Below are 20,703 nucleotides of genomic sequence, written 5' to 3'. Positions count from 1 at the left end.
ATAATTTCATGTTGCTTTTATTACTGTTATATTGTTAATTTTCTCATTTTTTCTTATTGTTTTATTTTTTTCTCTCTTAGTATTAGATTCTTTTCTTTGTCTTGAAACATTAGATTTCAGACTCATTTGCAAGTTTTGTTTCCTGTTTACTTTTTCTATCTCTGATCGGGTTCAGGACTCCATCTGAAACTTTTCAAGATGCTCCCACCTGAGCCCCCAGAACCTAGTTTCTTATTTATTCAATTAGAGTGGTACAATTGTATGACGGGAAGGAAAAAAAAAGATCACTTGTCTAAATAACAGAAGATCCATCAATTTCTCATTCTTCCTCAGTTGAAGCACCTTTTATCAGAGGTGGTGGTTTGAAAGTGGGTGCTATTCCTTAGTGTTTTTTGTTTGTTCGGTTGGTTTTTTGACGGCTGGCCAGTGCTGGGATCCAAACCCTTAACCTTGGTGTTACAATACAACACTCTAACCAACTAAGCTAACCAGCCACCTGTTCCTTAGTGTTTTAATGGGCATTCAGAGCTCTTGGGGCACCGTTTTCATCGTAAGAATCATCACAGGCAGGCGTTGTGTGGCTCAGGGCCTGCTCAGGAGTTTCTGATTTCTACCCCTGCCTCCTAGGCCCACCTCTCAAGGAAAGTCATAGGGCAGGGAGCAGGTCACCAGTTCTGTTTGTTCGTTTGCAGCTTCCTTTCACAAACTGGAGTCACCTTCGTCTCTAGCTTCAGGCAGAATGCCCGACTCCATTCCTCATCCTTTGTGGGGCACTTTTCTCCATCACTCCAGACCTGTGTCCCAAACTCCCACTGCAGTTCCTGGTGCCCAGCAAGTTCTGAGCTTTGGCTCAATCCTGCCTCACCCTTGGTGTTCCTGTGTATTTCTGGTCCAAGGGGATGGTTACCTTGTTGCTAATTCAACTGTGTTTTTTGTATTTTTCCTTTTATGTTTTCTCTGGAGCGAAGTAGGTGAGTCAAACATGAATTTAAGACACTAGCTTGAATGGAAATCTCAATGATCTTGTATATTTTGAAGAGCAAACTCTTGGCTTCACTTTTTTACTATGTTATTAATTTCAGCTTTCAGCTTTAGTTTGTTCTTTCTTGTGTCTTTTCATTAATTTTGCTATTCTTTTTTTAAATTATACATTGTGACGAGTATAAACTTTGTTTATTTTCAGACTCTCTTCTCTAATAAGGCATTTAAGACCCATAAACTACTCTTTAAAAATAGCCTTAAATCTTTTATAGGTATATATTTAGGTCTATAAACTGGTATAAAGTTTCCTCTTTTTCATTTCTATCTAAACAGATTGCACTTTTATTTTTATAGTTCTTCTTTAAGAAGGATTAAGGAGGGTATTTTAAAATTTTTGTTTTAATTATGAAATATTTCACACATAGCAGAGAATATATACAACACATATGTGGCATGTCAGGAATAATAAAACAAACATCTCTGTAATAGCCAATGCCTAATAATTCTTTGCATGTTGAACAGAGATATTCTTGGTCTTTCTCTGACAAATTCATTTGGATTTTCTGTAACCAGAAGTCCTGGCCACTCTTACTGGCCAGTTCAAATCTTCAGGACCATTTGTGTGGTGGTAAAACAGCAAGTGGTAAGAGCAAAAACAGTTTCTGATCCTGGGAACACGGAACATGTTCACCTGAATGTTTTTGTCCTTTGTTGAGGTAAAGACAGGAGGGTATTCTGATCTGTGGGCTCCCAGTTTAGAGCTCCCCCGATATTTAGCCCAGGAAGAGGAGCTATGAACAGGCCCCATCAGGACCAGAGGCACGTGACCAGGTACACTTTCCTCCAAGATTCCACTGGCCGGTGTGGACCAAGCATCCCAGGAAACCATACAAACTGGACTTTGTTATATTGGCCCCTGCTCCTCTCCAGCCCAGAGATGAGCCAAGTCCTGTGTTTTTACCTCCAGCAATCCAAGCAGAGCCTGCAGCCTCAAATACACCCTCCATGTGCTGACATAGCCGAACATGAAACAACTATCCCATATACAACCAACAGTACCCTCAACCTCCCCAAATGAGACAAGCAAAATCCCATCTGATACTGTATTCAGCTTCAAATCCAGGATTTTGCTTCATCAGGAACAGATGTCTATCCTTGTAGTCTTGAAACTTGTATTTACATGGTAAATTTAATCCCTACCAATATACCCAATATACAATGGTAGAAGGGGAGAAAGTCACCACAATATAAATTTTAATTTAATTAAAGGAAAAATCTAGGGCTGACCCTGTGGCGCACTCGGGAGAGTGCAGCGCTGGGAGTGCAGCAGCACTCCCGCCGTGGGTTCGGATCCTATATAGGGATGGCTGGTGCGTTCACTGGCTGAGTGGCCATGCGGCCGGTCACAAAAACGACAAAAACAGAAAAAAAAAAGGAAAAATCTACACGGCCATAGGTCAAAAGCGCATACTTCATGTGATAGGCAAAGATTGCAAGAAGTCACATTCTGGACAGTGCAGTGAATACTGTGGCCAGTCGAAGAGTTGCTTTGGTTATGTCTTTTGGACAGTGTCTCCCTTACTCACTGTTCTCCATGGCCAAGGCTGAGGAGGAACGATTTGGGGATGATTTTCTTCCTGGAGTTGCATTTAAGCACTTCCCTTTCTGTTGATGTCATTACTAGCATCTGAAATTGCCTTAGTCTGTGAGTGATCACAGCCCTTGATGGCCAGCTTTAGAGTTCTGTGATAAAACCTCCCCATCTTAATTTTAATTTTTCAATTTCTCTGAAATTCATTACTTGAGCAGTAATTGTATTAGTTTCCTACATTTGCTGTGCCAAATTATCACAAATTTAATGGCTTAAACAATATACATCTATTCTCTTACCAGTCTGAAGATCAGAAGTCATTAAAATGGGGCTACAGATCTGCATTCCTTCTGGAGGCTGCAGGGGAGAATGACTTTTCAATTTCTTTTTTTTTTCTTGGTTCCACAGTTTATTTTACTTTATTTTATTTTATGTTGGTCAAATCAATATTATTAGCATACATATTATTACAAATTGTACTTATTCTTTATGCCCCTTATCCAATCTCTCCCCTTCCCCCACTACCTCCCCCTCCTACCTCTGATAACACTAGATTTCTTCTCTCCTCCTGAAAGAGTAACAAATTTGTTGATTTGCTGCCTAGATTATCTGTCCAGTGCTGAAGAGGTGTGTTCAGGTCCCCCACTATTATCGTAGAGCAGAAGTTTCTTCTGTCACTCTGGAATGGGCTTTATGGAGAGAGACATCCTCTTTTCTTCGGTCTCCGCTGGTGATTCTCCTTGTGTCAATGCACTGGAGTGTCTGGTGGGCCATCTGCCTGGTGGTTGTAGCATCTAGCTGCTTTTGTGGCAGCTGTGGCGATTGTGGTGGTTGTGGTGGGCCACCCACATGGAAGTGGTGTTTTTGGCATGCTCCTTGCCTGGTTGTGGGAGGAGGGGTAGACTGGCTCCATCTCTTTTTACATGCTAAGTTGTTGCTGTGGAGGAGCTGGGTGGGAGGGGGAGAGCAGAAGGGGGAAAGAAATAGGGCGGGAGAAGGAGGAAGGGCGTGTGTGGTTGAGGCCTGTGGCAGCCCCCTCATTCCTGCAGTGGAAACCAGGGGGCTTCTAGTGGTGGCTTGGTCACTGCTGGGCTGAATGCAGATGGCAGGGGCTGTGGAAAAAGCCCTTGGCCCTCCACCATCCTGTCTCAGAAGCCTGGGATATTTCCTGCAGCAGCTCAGTGGTTCCTGCAGTGGCTCAGTGGTCATTGCTGGGCTGAGTGTGGGGACTGTGGCCGAGGCCCTTGGCCCCCCACTGTCCCGGTTTGGGGGCCTAGGGCACTTCCTGCAGTGGCTTGGTGGTTGTCGCTGAGCTGGTTGTGGATATTGGGGGTCATGGCTGAGGGCTCCAGTCCTCCCCCATCCCCTCTGGGGGCTTCTGGTCCTTCTAGGTTTTATAGGTGTTCTTAAGTGAAGGCCTCAACCTTTACTAGTTAATATCAAACTTTGTCTCTGGTCTGTGGGTATTTTGCTTTTTCTTTCAGTTCTTTGTTGGATTATTTGCTGTTCCTACTACTTAAACTCTGAAGTGGAACTAATTTGTTGTCCTTTGCTTACTTCTAAAATGGGGGAAATTCCTGTGGAGACCAGCACTTGAGCCCTGTGGTTGAGCTAAATTGCTGCTTTGTTGCTGATTCCCTGGGGAAGGCTTTTTTGTGCAGCTCAGGTTTTAATATGACTTTGTAGGTACTTCTGGGTCTTGTAGGTGGTGCACCTGGGTTGTGTGGAAACTCTGGTCTGGACCTGAGTCTTTTCAGCAAACTGCTCCCCCTGCAGTTCTATATTCCTGACCAGTCTCCACAGAGTGGGCCTGTGCTGATTGGAGGGCAGATCAGCTGTCCTTGCTGTGCACCAGTGTTCTCCCTGTGGGCCCTTCTCTCCCACCACCCATACTCCAAGCACTTCCCATGGGATGGGCTGTGTGCCAGATTTGTGATGGCTTTTTTCAGTTGTGATTCCTCACTCCTATGTGGGTCCACAGGAACCATGTTAGTGGTCTTGCTGGCCTGAGGGCCACCAAGACCCTCTTCTCCCCCGCAGCCTCGAAGCAACTTCACAGGAAGGGCGCAGCTACAGCTTTTGCCAGCTCTTGCTCCATGGCCTCACCAGCTCCAGGCTTGAAGTGGTCATGGCTCAAAATGGCACGAGTGGTCATTTCTTTCTCTCATCATGGCTTCTCTTGCCATAGGTCTCTCCTCCTCTTCACCTGAGCTCTAGTGGCCCCAGCTTGGCTGTTGTTACATTTTAATAGTTGTAAATTGGCTGATTTGTGGGAGAGAGTGATGGTGGGGACTGTCTACTGCACCATCTTGACTGGAAGCCCCCCCGCTTTCAATTTCTAGAGGCTGCCTGCATCCATTGGCTCATGGTCACTTCCTCCATGTCAAAAGCCAGCAGTGTAGGAGCTGCTGCTTCTTTTGGTGGCTGGCCAGTATGAGGAGCCAAACTCCAGTGGAGCATCTTCAGATCTTCAAGGCTCTCTGCCTCTGCCCCTCTGCTCCCATCATAGCATCATCTCTGCCTTCTGTAGTAAAATTCCTACCTCTTATAAGGACACTTGTGATTACATTTTGAGCTGGATAATTTAGGATAATCTTCCCCTTATATGACCCTTAACTTAATCACATGTACAGAGTTCTTTTTGTCACGTAGGGTGACATATTCACAGTGGACAGAAATCAGGACACGGATATCTTAGAGGGCCATTATTCAGCGTACCATGGTGATCAAAGCCAGAATCCCTGTTAACTTATGAGCTGTGAATCTGGACTCCTCTCTTACTAATTCTGCCCCTAGAACAGTGTTCCCTCTATCTATGCTCCTCACCCTCATGCCAAAGGCTTCTGTGTTGGCTTTGCATAGAGGCCACATTTTTATCACTAAGCCACCCACTGAGGATTTTCCACAATCCATTGTGCTAGATCCAGAGAAAATGCAACACTCCAAGAGTTTACAATTTAACAGAGGAGGTAAATAGTCAGTTTAGAAGACAATTAAAGGGGGAAAGCAGGTTTGTCATTCCTGTGCCTCATGACATTGGACATAGCTGCACTACCAACCTTCTGAGTAGAAGATGATGTCTCTGAAGCTCAAACTTCTAATTCCAGTATAAATTTGCTTGGTAGATCTTGGGCCATCTTCCCACAGATTGGAATTTGAGATGTGTCAGTGGGGTACTTTTTTTCTGAATCACATTTGTCTGATTAAGAAGGGACCATTGATGGGTATAAGTGAGTATCTCATAGGCGAGGTGCCTAGATTCCCTTTCCTATCCACTACAACCCGCATCACATAAAACGTGGCCTCTCTCCGGTGTTCTTCTCTTTTGGATTCTTCTACTTCTCTGGTCTGTATTTGTGATTTTGTGTTTCTCAGACTATGAGACCAGAAAAATCTGGGCCCCTGGAGAGGACTCCTTGTCATAGCAAACATCATGTTTTCCTTGGAAAGAATGTGCTGTATCTCCTTTTGCCAACCCATACCTGTTCTGTGCCTTTCTACATTTTCTTGCTTTCCCAATGGTTTCTGTGGTTGAATCCCTTCTCACCCCTAGCTCAGCCCAATTACAGAGGGAAGTCACTGAGGGATGGTCTCGTCTCATTCTTCTATGACCCTCAGGAGCATCAAAGAAAGGTCTCAGCCACCCCTGACTCTCAACTGGAAAATTGGTGTGGAGACGGTGGGGGTGGAGTTGTGGAGAGAGGGAACAGGAGAAGAGGGGACACTTAGAATGCCACATTGGGGGTTGGTAGTGGATGGAATAAGAAGGCTGAGAGGAGATGGTTGAGCTAAACCAGAGACACAACTTCATCTTCACAACATGAGATACTCCTTTCAAATAAAGGTGGTGGTGACTCAGATACCAGGCTTAAGGGTGACAGATGGCATGATGCAGGCAAGCAAGACTCCTGGGTACCCCTGGCAGAGGGGACTAGGTTTGGTGAATGGAAATCTCCTTCCCAGAAGAAAATGAGAGAAACACTAACCACTGATAGATTCCTCCTTCTCTACCCACAGATATTCTATTTCAAGACATCCTGGCCTGAAAGCACCATCTATCGGCCTCCAGGACCCCGTCCTGTCTCTAAATCTGCTTCCAAATCCACGGAATCTCTCCCCCTCTTGGATTCTCTCCCCCAGGAACTCACCAACCTGACCCGTATTCTGTACTGGCCTCTGACCCCAGGAGACAGGGGGGACTTGTTGGCCTCCACCAGTCCCCAGACCTCCACCTACCACCTGAGGGATCCTGTCCAGGCTAGCTATGTTCTGGGAGGCTGTCCTTGTGGCCAGGGACCACCGGGGCAGACCCAAGACCCACAGTGGGGATCTATTTCAAGCACAGCTGTTGGGTCCAGACTTGAAGGCAGGGGTCCCTGGGGATGTGCAGGATCTGGAGAATGGCACATACCTGTTGTCCTTCCCCCTGCTCTGGGCTGGGGAGGCCCAGGTGGAAGTGCGGCTGATCCACTCCAGCGAGGCAGTTGGGGTTCTGCGGAGAATCTGGAGAGAGAAAAGGGCCACAGTTGATTTTAGGGGATATTTCCAGGGGCCCAGTGGAGCTACAGAGATTGTGATTTGCAACGTTGACCCTCAGTCGACTGGAGCAAAAGGACCTACCTGCCAGTACAGGGATGTGGTTTCCAGTGAGCTCTGGTTCTGTGCTCAACCGCCTACCCTGCCCTGCAACTCTTTAGTTGGTCACTCGAGTGGGAGTTACTTGAAGGTGACCACAGCACACGATGAGGCCCTGCTGGCATGGTAAGAAATGCAGAATCTGGGAAGATTGTCCCAACCCTAAGTCACATCCTTTTTCCTAAATCTTGTCTGTGATCCAATTTCTATTCTCATTCAACACATGCTGTTGAGCACCTGCTCTATGGCAGACATTGCTGGACAGACACATACCACAGTAAACTGGTCCGGCTATATGTCTAGAGAAGGTTATAACTGATTTTAGGCTTAAAGGAAAAAGAGGGATTCTCCAGGTAAGATACGAGACTAAGTATTCAAGTGGAGCAAATGGTCTCAGGGCAAAAGTGGCTGAAGCACTTCATTTTTAAAAAATTTTTTACTGAATCAAAATTGATCATACATATTTTTGAGGCTCAACATAGAGACATGTTGATCAAATCAATATTACTAGCATATATATTGTTACAAATCATAATTGTTCTTTATGTCTCTTGTCCAATCTCTCCCCACCCCCCTTTCCTTTCCCCTCTCCCCCCCTCTAATTACCCTAGATTTCTTCTCTCCTTCTGAAAGAATAATGGTTACTCTGTTGATTTGTTGCCTAGATGATCTGTCCAATGCTGAGAGGTGTGATCAGGTCCCCCAAGAGAGCAGATGCTTCTTCTTTTACTCTGAAATGGGCTTTGTGGAGAAAGACATCCTCTTCTTTTCTTTATCTCTGCTGGTGACTCTCCTTTTGTCAATGCACTCCAGTGGCTGGCGGGCCATCTGCATGCTGGTTGTGGTGTCTAGCAGCTATCACAGCAGCCATGGTTATTGTGGTGGCTGTGGTGGGCCACCCTCATGGAGGTGATGTTTTTGGCATGCTCCTTGCTGCTGGTGGTGTGCCTGGTTGTGGGAAATGTCTGGTCCCCAGCTCCATACCTTACGTCCCTGGGCAGGCCCCGAGGCACTGGCATGGTGTTCCAGGTTCTGGGAGGGGGGGTCCAGTCCCTGCCTCCATACCTTTGAGAACTTAATTTTTAAAATATGGACTCCTGCCTTAATTAATTAATTAATTAATTAATTAATTAATTGTAAATATTAGCTCTCAAATTATCTTTGACTTATTTCATTTTTTTTGCCTTAATTTTATTTTGTCAAAATACAATGTGGTTGATTATTGCGGCCCATTACCAAAACCCCCCTCCCTCCCCCCTCTCCCCCCTGAAAGGACGAGTCGACACCAGTTGACGATCCACCAGAGAGAGCCCGTTTATTAGGCAGCACACACACACACATATATAGGGCTTTAAGGGGAAAGCTGATTGGTTAAAATACAATCCCTACTTAGCATACCGCATGGGGTTTGGGGGGAGCTGATTGGTGTGTAATTTGCGTCGGTGGGAAGGAGAATACTGAAGAGAAGGGCAACCAGCGCCATGATGGGGTGTGGCCGAGAAGGGCTTATGTGATCAGGGTGTGATCCCTTGGGGCATTTGGGTCCCTACATTCCTCCCTTTTTCTTGTTTTAGGAAAGGGGACGTTGAAGTCATCGAGCTACTTCCTGCTGAACTGGGGCGTTGTGGGGGGGGCAAAGGGAGGAAGGTACATAAATACCCATTATGAAACCGCAAAGGAGGGTGGAGAAACAAGTAATTTCAAAAGGAGAAAAGTCCATAAACGTTCCTTGAAGCCACAAGTTGAATACGCACCGATTCCATTGTTTGTAGTTGGAGACTGGAGGGAGCAGCCAGGCCACGGTGGCGAGGGCGTGTAGGAATGCGTTTCCTCTGTAAGATGGTGTCTCTTCAGCATCGGCTGAGGCCCTCACGAGATGAGGCGGGGGGTTCATTGGTACCTAGAAGCTGGTAGTTTCTAAGCAAAAGCTGGTTAAAGGCCTGATTAGAGATTTTTCCCACTTGGGTTTGAAGAAACCTAATGATGCAGGGCAAGAAAAGGCAGGTTATGAGGATAATGATTAGAGGTCCCCAAATGGGCCAAATCCAAGTTAGGATAGGGTTTAAGATGAAGGAGGAAAAGGGGTTAGAACTGGATGTGGTTCGTAGGCTGGAAGCCAAGTTGGTGGGTTTGATGATGTTTGTTTCTACTAGACCAGATTCATTGATATAATAACAGCATTCTTCCCTAAGGAAGATGCAAGTACCTCATTTTCTGCATTGAGGAGGTCTAGTGCTCTACAGTTTTGGAGGGTGACCTGAGCTAAAGAGGTGATCTGTCTCTGTAGAGAGGAAAGGGATTCAGCAGTGGAAGTCAGAGCCCCTTCAAGTTTAGCATATATGTCTTTGACCGCCCACAAACTGTGTCCTAAGTTTGTGGGCGGTCTCTGTGTCGGGCCTCTTTGGGAGAGCTCCTGACAGGCCGGCTCCGACTGCTGATGTTGTTAAGGAAATACCGACCATGATTGGGAGGAAGGCGGCCCTTTTTTGTCTTGAGGGTGGCCCTTTTTGTCTTCAGAACAGTTCTGAATTGGAGTACAGAGTGAGTTGAGGGACAATGGTGACAAGAAGGCATGGGACAGTAAGATTAGGCAGGATGGAGGTAGAGAGGGTTCCATTGCACCAGAAGAAAGAGGCTGGTGGGGCGTAGGTGTGGTTATGAATGGTTGTGTTAAGATTACAATAAGACGGGGGGAGAAGTTAGGGGGGAAGAGCTTCCGATGAGACAGTGACCGGGCAACAGAGTATTGTTGTCTTTGTCGTCGGGCTCCCAGAGAGGGACGCCCAGAAGGTTAAGGTGTTCTGGTGGTGGGGAGGAGGTAGCATTGAGAGGAAGGGAAGCATTTAAGGGGATGGCCGCCAGGAGCGGTTGCATGAGAGAGGCACAAAGAAAACAATTTTCGGGAGAGAGAGCCGGTGAGGTGTGGTTGAGAAAGATAAGTGTTTCAGAAATGATTTGTTGCCAGGTGTAAATGGGTGACCCTGGGGAACTAGCAGAAAAGGAAGAGGATTGTTCTAGGGCAGAGGAAAGTTGTTCTTTCTGATGTGAGATGTCTGTGGAGACATGAGATATTGGATTGTGGACAGGAACGTATTTGCGGGAAATTTCTAGATTTCCGCATGGATTAGATGCATAGCCATTGCAATAGAAGAAGGCAATGATCCTGGTAGCCCATCTGGAGTCCCAGGGATCGGAAATTGTTAGGGAGTATTGCCTGCTGTTGAATGTAGACAACCTGCCACTTGCCCCAATGAGTGGGTCATGGATCTTGCAGGACAAATACGGACAGCCTCCATAAGTGTCCGCCACCATTTACAGTGGGCGGCGGTTTGGTCATAGAGAAAACATAGGTAGGGACGGGTGGCTTGTTTGATTAACTTGGACATAGCGAGAGGGATGTTTACAGGTTGAGAGCAACTGGAGGTGGGGCAATCTGCGGTCCCAGCTAGAGAGCCACTGATCCAGGTTTGTTTTTCAGTGTAGGTCTCAAATGCCTCAAATTTCCATATATGGGAAGAGGCCTGAAAGCTCCCTGGGTGAAGTGAAAAGAACAGGAGAAGGCCAAGGATGACAGGACGTGGGCCTTCCCACTTAGCGGTTAGGGGGGTTTTGGGTTCCGGGGAAGTGTAGAATACTAATTGGCCTGGGCTGAGTGAAAGGTTATTTTTGGAAAGTGACGGATCTGGAAGTAGCCAGTCCTGGTACTTCCATAATTCGGTGCGAAGGTGGGAGAGCAAGGGTAAGGCCATGGTGGGTGATATGGGTCCTTCAGTTGCTGTGATCCCCGGGGGTAGGAGGGGCCTACCATACATGACTTCAAAAGGGGAAAGATTGGAGGGCCTCTTTGGGAGAGCTCTGGCCTTGAGTAGAGCGAGAAGTGGAAGATGGACCCAATCAAGTTGTAATTCCAGAGATAATTTAGTTAGTATGTCTTTTAAGGTTCTGTTGGTTCTTTCTACCTTTCCAGATGCCTGAGGTCAGTAAGGGCAATGTATGTGCCAGGGGAGAGAGAGTGACTGGGAGAGTTTTTGTACTATCTGGGCGGTAAATTCAGGTCCATTTTCAGATTGAATGGAAATAGGCATCCCAAACCATGGGATGATTTGGGAAAGGAGAGTCTGGGCTACGGTGGAGGCCTTTTTATTGGATGTTGGGAATGCCTCCACCCATCCTGAAAAGGTATCAACAAACACCAAGAGGTATTTGAGGCGCCGGACAGAAGGCATGTGTGTAAAATCGACTTGCCAGTCGGCTGCGGGTGTGAGACCTCTGGCCTGGTGGGAGGGGTATGGCCCAGGTTTGAGAGGGGTGTTAGGATTGGTACGCTGGCAGATTGTGCATGAGGAGGAGATTTTTCATAAGAGGGCTTTCTACGCAGCTGTGCAAAGGCGTGTTGGGGGAATCTGGTATAGGCAGTAGAGTAGCCGGGTTTAGGGGTGGGCAGGTATTGAAGGATAGGGCAGGATTTTCCAGAAACGAGGATAGGAGGGTTAGAATTCTGGAAGGTGGGAAGGAGTGGAGAGCCTTATAGGTAAGGAGGTCTTTAAGGTGATGTGGTGAGAGAATGGTAAGAGGTGCCCCAAATGTTAATTTGGATGCCTCCTTATGCAGCAACTGCCCCGCTGCTAGGGCTCTTAGACAGGGTGCCCAGCCTTGTACAGTGGGGTCCAACTGTTTTGATAGGTATGCTACAGGGGCAAAGGAGGGGCCATAATTCTGTCCTAGGACGCCTAGAGCTTGTCCCACATTTTCATGAACATAGAGGAAAAAGGGTTTAGTTAGATCAGGGAGATGAAGTGCAGGGGCCATTAGAAGGGCCTGCCGAAGCTTGAGAAAAGGGCGCTGAGGTGAGGAGAGTAAAGGTTCTTCAGGAGGACCCTTACTCATATTATAGAGAGGTCAGGCTAGTAAAGAGAAATTGGGGATCCATGCTCTGAAATATCTGGCTAGACCCAGGAAAGATAGGATTTCTGTTTTGGTTTTGGGGATGGGCAGGTCAGTAAGAAGCTGTTTCTTGTCCAGGGTGATTTCCTTCTTTCCCGGGGAGAGGAGAAAACCAAGGTAGGTTACAGACGGCAAGGAGATTTGGGCTTTGGCGGGGGACACTCGATATCCCCTACCCGCTAGGAAGTTAAGCAAATGGGCAGTGTCAGCTTGGGATTGTTCCCATGAAGGACTGCATAGAAGGAGATCGTCCACATATTGTAATAAGGTGGACTCTGGATGGTTTAAGTGAAAAGATTTGAGGTCCTGTGCTAGGGTCTGCCCGAGAATATGAGGGCTATCCCGAAATCCCTGTGGCAGGACCGTCCAAGTGAGTTGTTCGGAGTGGCGGGAATGGGGGTTGGTCCATGTAAAGGCAAAAATGTCCTAAGTGCCGGTTTCCAGGGGTATGGAAAAGAAGGCATCCTTTAAGTCCAAAACCAAGAAATGAGTAGAGGTCGCTGGGACCTTGGAAAGAAGAGTGTATGGATTTGATACAAGGGGGTGAATGGGAATGACAGTGGCATTAACAAGACGGAGATCTTGGACGAGACGAAAGGCGCTATTAGGTTTTTTTACACCGAGTATGGGAGAATTGAAGGGGGGGCGAGTGGGACGGAGATACCCCTTTTATAATAGGTCCTGAATGATGGGACTTAACCCGAGGAGGGCTGTTGTGGTTAATGGGTACTGAGCCTGACAAATATATTTGGAAGGGTCTTTTAGTTTTACGCATACAGGGGAACACTGGCCAGAGCAGGGCTGGCAGTTTCCCAAACTGTGGGGTTAACAGGGTGCGTTAAGATGGGTAAGGACTTCTTTGGAGGGGTGGGATTAGTAGGATCTTGGGCTCGAACTAGCGCTAGGAGGAAGGAAATGGGGGAAGAGGAAGAGGACAGGGGCAAGGTAATGGAGACCTGAAGCCATGATAGAATGTCCTGACCCAACAAGGGGACGGGGCATTGTGGCATGACTAGAAAGGAATGGAAGAAAACGGATTGAGTGCCTTGAAGGCAGCAGGTTAAAAGAGGGGTTTTTTGGGGAAAGATTTGTTTACCTCCTACCCCGACTATAGGAGAGCTGCTGGAGGTGGTGGGGCCTTTATATTCCCTTAAGACCGAAAAGGTGGCTCCAGTGTCCAGGAGGAAAGGTACTGGGTGGCCGTCCACAACTGTGGATACCCTGGGCTCCTGCTTTGTTATAGAGATGGTCGGGAAGGGCCCAAGGCTCCTTCAGTCCTCCTCAGCGAGGCCCACCATAGGTGGTGTCCATGGTTTGGGGGACTGTGGGGCAGTTGGTCCCTCACCCCTTCAGGCGAGGGGGCAATCAGATCCCCAATGTCCCTTCTTTTTGCATTTTGGACAAGGAGTGGTGGGTGGCCTGGGGGTGGGGCAAGCCTTTGCCCAATGCCCTTCTTTTCCACATTTAAAGCAGGCTCCAGGTGGAGGCTTAGAGGTGGAGGCTGTGGGAGGGCACCCCAGGGGTTTGATAAGCTGGGCCAACATCTGGAAGTTGGCGTGGTCGGCCTTTTGTTTTCGACGTTCTTTTTCCTCCTCTCGATTATGAAAGACTTTGAAGGCCACTGACAGGATTTCGGTCTGAGGGGTTGCAGGACCCTGCTCTAATTTTTTAAGTTTAGTTTTAATGTCGGGGTAGGATTGGGCCAGGAAATAGGTCATAAGGACATGCCGGCCGTCTTCTGAGTTGGGGTCTAAGTTAGTGTATTGTTGAAAGGCCTGAGTTAATCTATTGAGGAACTCGGAGGGAGTTTCCTCCTTTTTTTGGACAATTTCTTGAATTTTTTGGAAATTGACGACCTTGTGAGCCGATTTTTTGAGGCCAGTTATTAAGCAAGAGGCAAAACGGTCTCGAGCCTGGATTCCCTGGGCTGTGTTATAATCCCAATTAGGTTCCTGTTCTGGGACTGCTTGGGGGCCTGGCGGGTGATCTGGATTGGTACGATGGGTGTCAGTGGCATGGGTTTGGGCTGTATCCCAGACCCTGCGGCGTTCCTCAGGGAGGAGGGTATTGGCTAGGAGCATGAAGATGTCATGATGTGTGAGGCTGTAGGCCTGCAGGATCCATTGGAATTCTTTAATGTAGGTGGAAGGGTCGGTAGAGAAAGAGCCTAGTCTTTTTTCTAATTCTGTAAGGTCAGCTAGGGAAAAGGGAACATGGACCCTAACTACTCCTTCAGCCCCAGCTACCTCACATACTGGAACGATTGTTGAAGGGGTGGGGGGAGGACCTCGGGAACGGGTGAAAGGGGGGCTTAGTGGGTCAGGAGTAGGTGAGGGTAAAGACGGGGGAGTGGATGGTGCTGGAGGTGCAGAAGGTGACGTGGATGATGGGGGAAGAGGAGCGGACACTGGAGGCACTGTGGGAGGATGAGATCGGTAGGGTGGGGGTTCATCAGCAGGGTCGAAGGTGCAAGGATCGAGGGGTGACTGTGAAGAGGATTTACAGGCTAAAAGGACTTGAGAGGGAGCACAGGAGGAGCAGAGGGTGGGGTTCTGAGCCAAGAGGAGAAAAGCCTCGATGTAGGGGATCTCCTTCCATTTTTTTAGGCGCTGGCAGTAGTTAAAGAGGTCTCCTAGCCGGAGGTTGGTGAGGTTTTTCAGAAGGCATTGAAGTGGAGAGTCCTCTAGGGAGGAGGATGAAGGGCCCATTCTGGTCTCTTAATGGGAATTTTAGACAGAAATCAGACAGAGATTTAGTGATAGGACAGATCCTTCGGCCGGTTGGGAAAGGTGGGATCCTAGAGGGCGTCCCCAGTAGGTCACGTCAGTCCCGGCAGGTTCAGGTACGAACCAGGAGGAGAGAAGGGAGGTGTGGGTCATCACTCAGACCTCCACTTCTCTAGGGCAAAAGCCCGGTGCCTGAAAGATACGTAGCGCTAGGAATTTCTGGTTGGGTCCCGGACCCGGGAATGGAGAGAGACGGAAATCGGACAGAGATTAGAAGAGAGTGGTGGACAAGAGGGTGAAAGAGAGAAGGAGAGAACACAATGGGGCTTTTAACCTTCAAAAATGAAAGTAAAATTTGCCGGGGCTTTGGAATCTGTTATAGTTTGGGAATTTATGGTGGTCGTGAAGACCGTGGTGGGGTGGGTATGGGTGTTCGGGGCTACCGGATGATCTAGACGCCCTGCGGTAGCCTGAAAAAGGGCTGGTGCCCTTTAGGAAAGGGGGGGCTTACCTAATGATGAGCCGGTGGTGAGTGGAAGAAGCCAGCGCCGAAAACAATGGACGAGGGTGGACCGTCAATGGTGAGCGGTGGAAGGGAGGCCTGGCAGGACGGAGTTCCTGAGGGGCGACTCGAAAAGTGCTGCTGCTGCGATTTGAAAAGTGTTACAGCTCGAGGGAGCCCTGAGGGGTGGCTCGGAAAGTGTTGCCGCTGCGATCCGAAAAGTGTCGCCGCTCGAGAGAAACTCCGTCCCGGGTTTCGGCACCAAATGAAAGGGCGAGTCGACACCAGTTGACGATCCACCGGAGAGAGCCCGTTTATTAGGCAGCGCACACACACATATATAGAGCTTTAAGGGGAAAGCTGATTGGCTTAAAATACAATCCCTACTTAGCATACCGCATGGGGTTTGGGGGGAGCTGATTGGTGTGTAATTCACGCCGGTGGGATGGAGAATACGGAAGAGAAGGGCAAGCAGCGCCATGATGGGGTGTGGCCGAGAAGGGCTTATGTGATTGGGGTGTGATCCCTTGGGGCATTTGGGTCCCTACACCCCCTCCCTCCGAACAATGTCCTTTCAGTTTGCTTGTCATATCAATTTCAAGGAATTGTAGTTGTTGTGTCTTCTTCCCCCACCCACCCCCGGGTTTTTTTTTTTTGTGTGTGAATTTATTTATTTATTTCTAGCTCCCACCAATAAGTGAGAACATGTGGTATTTCTCTTTCGGTGCCTGACTTGTTTCACTTAATATAATTCTCTCAAGGTCCATCCACGTTGTTGCAAATGGCAGTATTTCATTTGTTTTTATAGCTGAGTAGTATTCCATTGCGTAGATGTACCACATTTTCCGTATCCACTCATCCGATGATGGACATTTGGGCTGGTTCCAACTGTTGGCTATTGTAAAGAGTGCTGCGATGAACACTGGGGAACAGGTATACCTTTGACTTGATGACTTCCATTCCTCTGGGTATATTCCCAGCAGTGGGATAGCTGGGTCATATGGCAGATCTATCTGCAATTGTTTGAGGAATCTCCATACCATTTTCCATAGAGGCTGCACCATTTTGCAGTCCCACCAACAATGTATGAGAGTTCCTTTTTCTCCGCAACCTCGCCAGCATTTATCGTTCAGAGTCTTTTGGATTTCAGCCATCCTAACTGGGGTGAGATGGTATCTCAGTGTAGTTTTGATTTGCATTTCCCGGATGCTCAGTGCTTTTGGGGTCGTATTCATGAAGTCTGTGCCCAGTCCTATTTCCTGAAGTGTCTCTCCTATGTTTTCTTTAAGAAGTTTTATTGTTTCAGGGTGTATATTTAAATCCTTAATCCATTTTGAGTTGACTTTAGTGTATGGTGAGAGGTATGGGTCTAGTTTCATTCTCCTGCATATGGATATCCAGTTATCCCAGCACCATTTGCTAAAGAGGCAGTCTCTTCCCCAATGTATAGGCTTGGTGCCTTTGTCAAAGATCAGATGGCTGTAGGTGTGTGGGCTGATTTCTGGATTCTCTATTCTACTCCATTGATCAGTGTGTCTGTTTTTATGCCAGTACCATACTGTTTTGGTTATTATAGCTTTGTAGTATAGTTTAAAGTCAGGTAGTGTTATGCCTCCAGCTTAATTTTTTTTTGCTCAGCGTTGCTTTGGCTATGTGTGGTCTTTTGTTATTCCATATAAATGTCTGGATAGTTCTTTCCATTTCTGAGAAAAATGTCATTGGAATTTTGATAGGGATTGCATTAAATTTATATATCACTTTGGGTAGTATGGACATTTTCACTATGTTGATTCTTCCAATCCAAGAGCATGGGATATCTTTCCATCTTCTTGTATCCTCTCTAATTTCTCTCAGCAGTGGTTTGTAGTTCTCATTATAGAGATTTTTCACATCCTTGGTTAACTCAATTCCTAAGTATTTTATTTTTTTGGTGGCTATTGTAAATGGACAGGTTTTCTTGATTTCTCTTTCTGCATGTTCACTATTGGAGAATAGAAATGCTACTGATTTTTGTGTGTTGATTTTGTATCCTGCTACTGTGCTGAAATCATTTATCACCTCCAAGAGTTTTTTGTAGAGGCTTTAGGCTGTTTGATATTTAGGATCATGTCATCTGCAAACAGGGACAGTTTGACTTCATGTTTTCCAATCTGGATGCCCTTTATTTCCTTCTCTTCTCTGATTGCTCTGGCTAGTACTTCCAACACTATGTTGAGTAGGAGTGGTGAGAGTGGGCATCCTTGTCTAGTTCCTGTTCTTAAAGGAAAAGCTTTCAGCTTTTCCCCATTCAGGATGATATTGGCTGTGGGTTTATCATATATGGCTTTAATTATGTTGAGATACTTTCCGTCTATACCTAACTTATAGAGGGTCTTTGTCATGAATGAGTGTTTAATTTTATTAAATGCTTTTTCAGCATCTATAGAGAAGATCATATGGTCCTTGTGTTTGATTTTATTAATATGGTGTATCACATTTGTTGATTTGCGTATGTTGAACCTACCTTGCATCCCTGGGATGAATCCCACTTGATCATGGTGAATAATTTTACGTAAGTGTTGCTGTATTTTGTTTGCTAGTATTTTAGTGAGGATTTTTGCATCTATATTCATCAAGGATATCGGCCTGTAGTTTTCTTTTTTGGTTATATCTTTACCTGGTTTTGGTATCAGGTTGATGTTTGCTTCATAGAATGAGTTTGGGAGATTTGCGTCTGTTTCAATCTTTTGGAATAGTTTGTAAAGAATTGGTGTCAATTCCTCTTTGAATGTTTCGTAAAATTCTTCTGTGAATCCATCTGGTCCTGGGCTTTTCTTTGTTGGGAGTTTTCTGATAACAGCTTCAATCTCCTTTATTGTTATTGGTCAGTTCAGATTTTTTACATCTTCATGGCTCAGTCTTGGGAGCTTGTGTGCGTCCAGAAATTTATCCATTTCCTCCGGATTTTCAAACTTGTTGGTGTATAGTTGTTTATAGTAGTCTCGAATGATTCCTTGTATTTCAGATGAATCAGTTGTAATATCACCTTTTTCATTTCTAATTTTTGTTATTTGAATCTTTTCTCTTCTTTTTTTTGTTAGCCATGCTAATGGTTTGTCAATTTTATTTATCTTTTCAAAAAACCAACTTTTTGATTCATTGATCTTTTGTATTGTTTTTTTGGTTTCAATTTCATTAAGTTCTGCTCTGATCTTAATGATTTCTTTCCGTCTGCTAACTTTAGGTTTGGATTGTTCTTGTTTTTCTAGATCTTTTAGGTGAAGTGTTAAGTTGTTCACTTGCCATCTTTCCATTCTTCTGAGGTGAGCATTTAATGCAATAAATTTCCCCCTTAATAATGCTTTTGCAGTATCCCACAGGTTTTGGTATGATGTATAATTATTTTCATTAGTTTCAATAAATTTTTTGATTTCTTGCTTGATTTCTTCTTGTACCCATATGTCATTAAGTAGAATGCTGTTTAATTTCCATGTGTTTGTATAGTTTCCAGAATTTTGTTTGCTATTGATTTCTAGTTTTAATCCATTGTGGTCTGAGAAAATACATGGGATAATTCCAATATTTTTGAAGTTGTTGAGACTTGATTTGTGACCTAATATGTGATCTATCCTGGAGAATGATCCATGTGCTGATGAGAAGAATGAATATTCTGAGGTTGTTGGATGGAATGTTCTGTAGATATCTGCCAATTCCAATTGGTCTAGAGTATTGTTTAGATCTTGTGTTTCTCTGCTGATTCTTTGCCTAGATGATCTGTCTAATATTGACAGTGGGGTGTTCAGGTCCCCTGCTATTATGGTACCAGTGTCTATTTCCTTCTTTAGGTCTAATAGAGTTTGTTTTATAAATCTGGCTGCTCTGACATTGGGTGCATACATATTTATGATTGTTATGTCTTCTTGATGGATCAGTCCTTTTTCATTATGTAGTGTCCCTCATTATCACTTTTTATGGTTTTTAGTTTAAAGTCTACTTTGTCAGATATAAGAATAGCTACTCCAGCTCGTTTTTCTTTTCTGTTTGCATGGTAAATCTTTTTCCACCCTTTCACTCTTAGTCTATGTGAGTCTTTATGGGTGAGGTGGGTCTCTTGAAGGCAGCATATAGTTGGGTCCTCCTTTTTAATCCAGTCAGCCAGTCTGTGTCTTTTGATTGTGGAATTTAAGCCTTTTACATTAAGAGTTTCTATTGAAAAGTGTTCATTTATTCCTGGCATTTTATTGATTCTTGTTTGGTTGTCTTAGGTGTCTTTTGTTCCTTGCTTTCTGATTTACTGTTTGTTTTCTGTGTTTGTTGGTTCCTTAGGTTGTATATAGCCTTTTTGTTTGTTTGTTTTCTCTTCATGAATGCCATTTTTATTATACTAGTGGGTTTTGATTTTTCTTGGGTTTTTATGGCAGTGGTAGTTATTATACAGGAACCAAACCGAGTACTCCCTTTAGAATTTCTTGTAAGGGTGGTCGTGTAGTAGTGAACTCCCACAGTTTTTGTTTGTCTGAGAAATATACTATTTGCCCTTCATTTCGGAAGGATAGCCTTGCAGGGTAGAGTATTCTTGGCTGATAATCTCTGTCTTTTAGTATTTTGAATATATCATCCCATTCCTTTCTGGCTTTTAGGGTTTGTGATGAAAAGTCTGATGTCAACCTGATTGGGGCTCCCTTATGGGTGATTTGATGCTTCTCTCTTGCAGCTTTTAAGATTCTCTCTTTGTCTTTGAGTTTTGCCAATTTGAGTATAACATGTCTTGGAGAAGACCTCTTTGGGTTGAATACATTTGGAGATCGTTGAGCTTCCTGGATCTGAAGATCTGTGATTTTTCCTATACCTGGGAAGTTTTCTGCCACTATTTTGTTGAATATGTTTTCAATGCAATCTCCATTTTCCTCCCCTTCTGGAATACCCATGACTCGGATATTTGAGCGCTTAAGGTTGTCTGATATCTCTCTCAGATTTTCTTCAATGCCTTTGATTCTTTTGTCTTTTTTTTTTTTTTTGTCTGCTTGTGTTATTTCAAACAGCCTATCTTCAAATTCAGAGGTTCTCTCTTCAACTTCCACAAGCCTGCTGGTTAAACTCTCCGTTGTGTTTTTTATTTCGCTGAATAACTTCTTCAGTTCCGCAAGTTCTGCTACATTTTTTTTCAGGGCATTGATTTCCTTGTACATTTCCTCTTTCAGGTCCTGTATACTTTTCCTCATTTCATCATGATGTCTAGCTGAGTTTTCTTGTATCTCATTCAGTTTCCTTAGAATTATCACTCGAAATTCCTTGTTAGTCATTTCAAGGGCTTCTTGTTCTATAGGATCTAGAGCTTGAGATTT

The 20,703-nt window shown here is 45.4% G+C and overlaps 1 protein-coding gene across 1 annotated transcript in view; it reads left to right on the top strand.

The window, feature by feature from the left end:
- Positions 1-6,158: 6,158 nt before the first annotated feature.
- Positions 6,159-20,703, top strand: part of LOC134372499 (NXPE family member 3-like) — a 43,878-nt gene continuing 29,333 nt past the window's right edge. The window contains 3 exon segments of the mRNA XM_063089979.1: positions 6,159-6,251; positions 6,590-6,846; positions 6,848-7,333. Of these exon segments, the coding sequence (XP_062946049.1) occupies positions 6,159-6,251; positions 6,590-6,846; positions 6,848-7,333 (836 nt within the window).

This window comes from Cynocephalus volans, chromosome 3, assembly GCF_027409185.1.
Source record: "Cynocephalus volans isolate mCynVol1 chromosome 3, mCynVol1.pri, whole genome shotgun sequence".
Taxonomy (NCBI): Eukaryota; Metazoa; Chordata; class Mammalia; order Dermoptera; family Cynocephalidae; genus Cynocephalus; species Cynocephalus volans.
The sequence above is the reverse complement of the archived record's forward strand: the minus strand, read 5'-3'. Positions and strand labels throughout refer to the sequence as shown.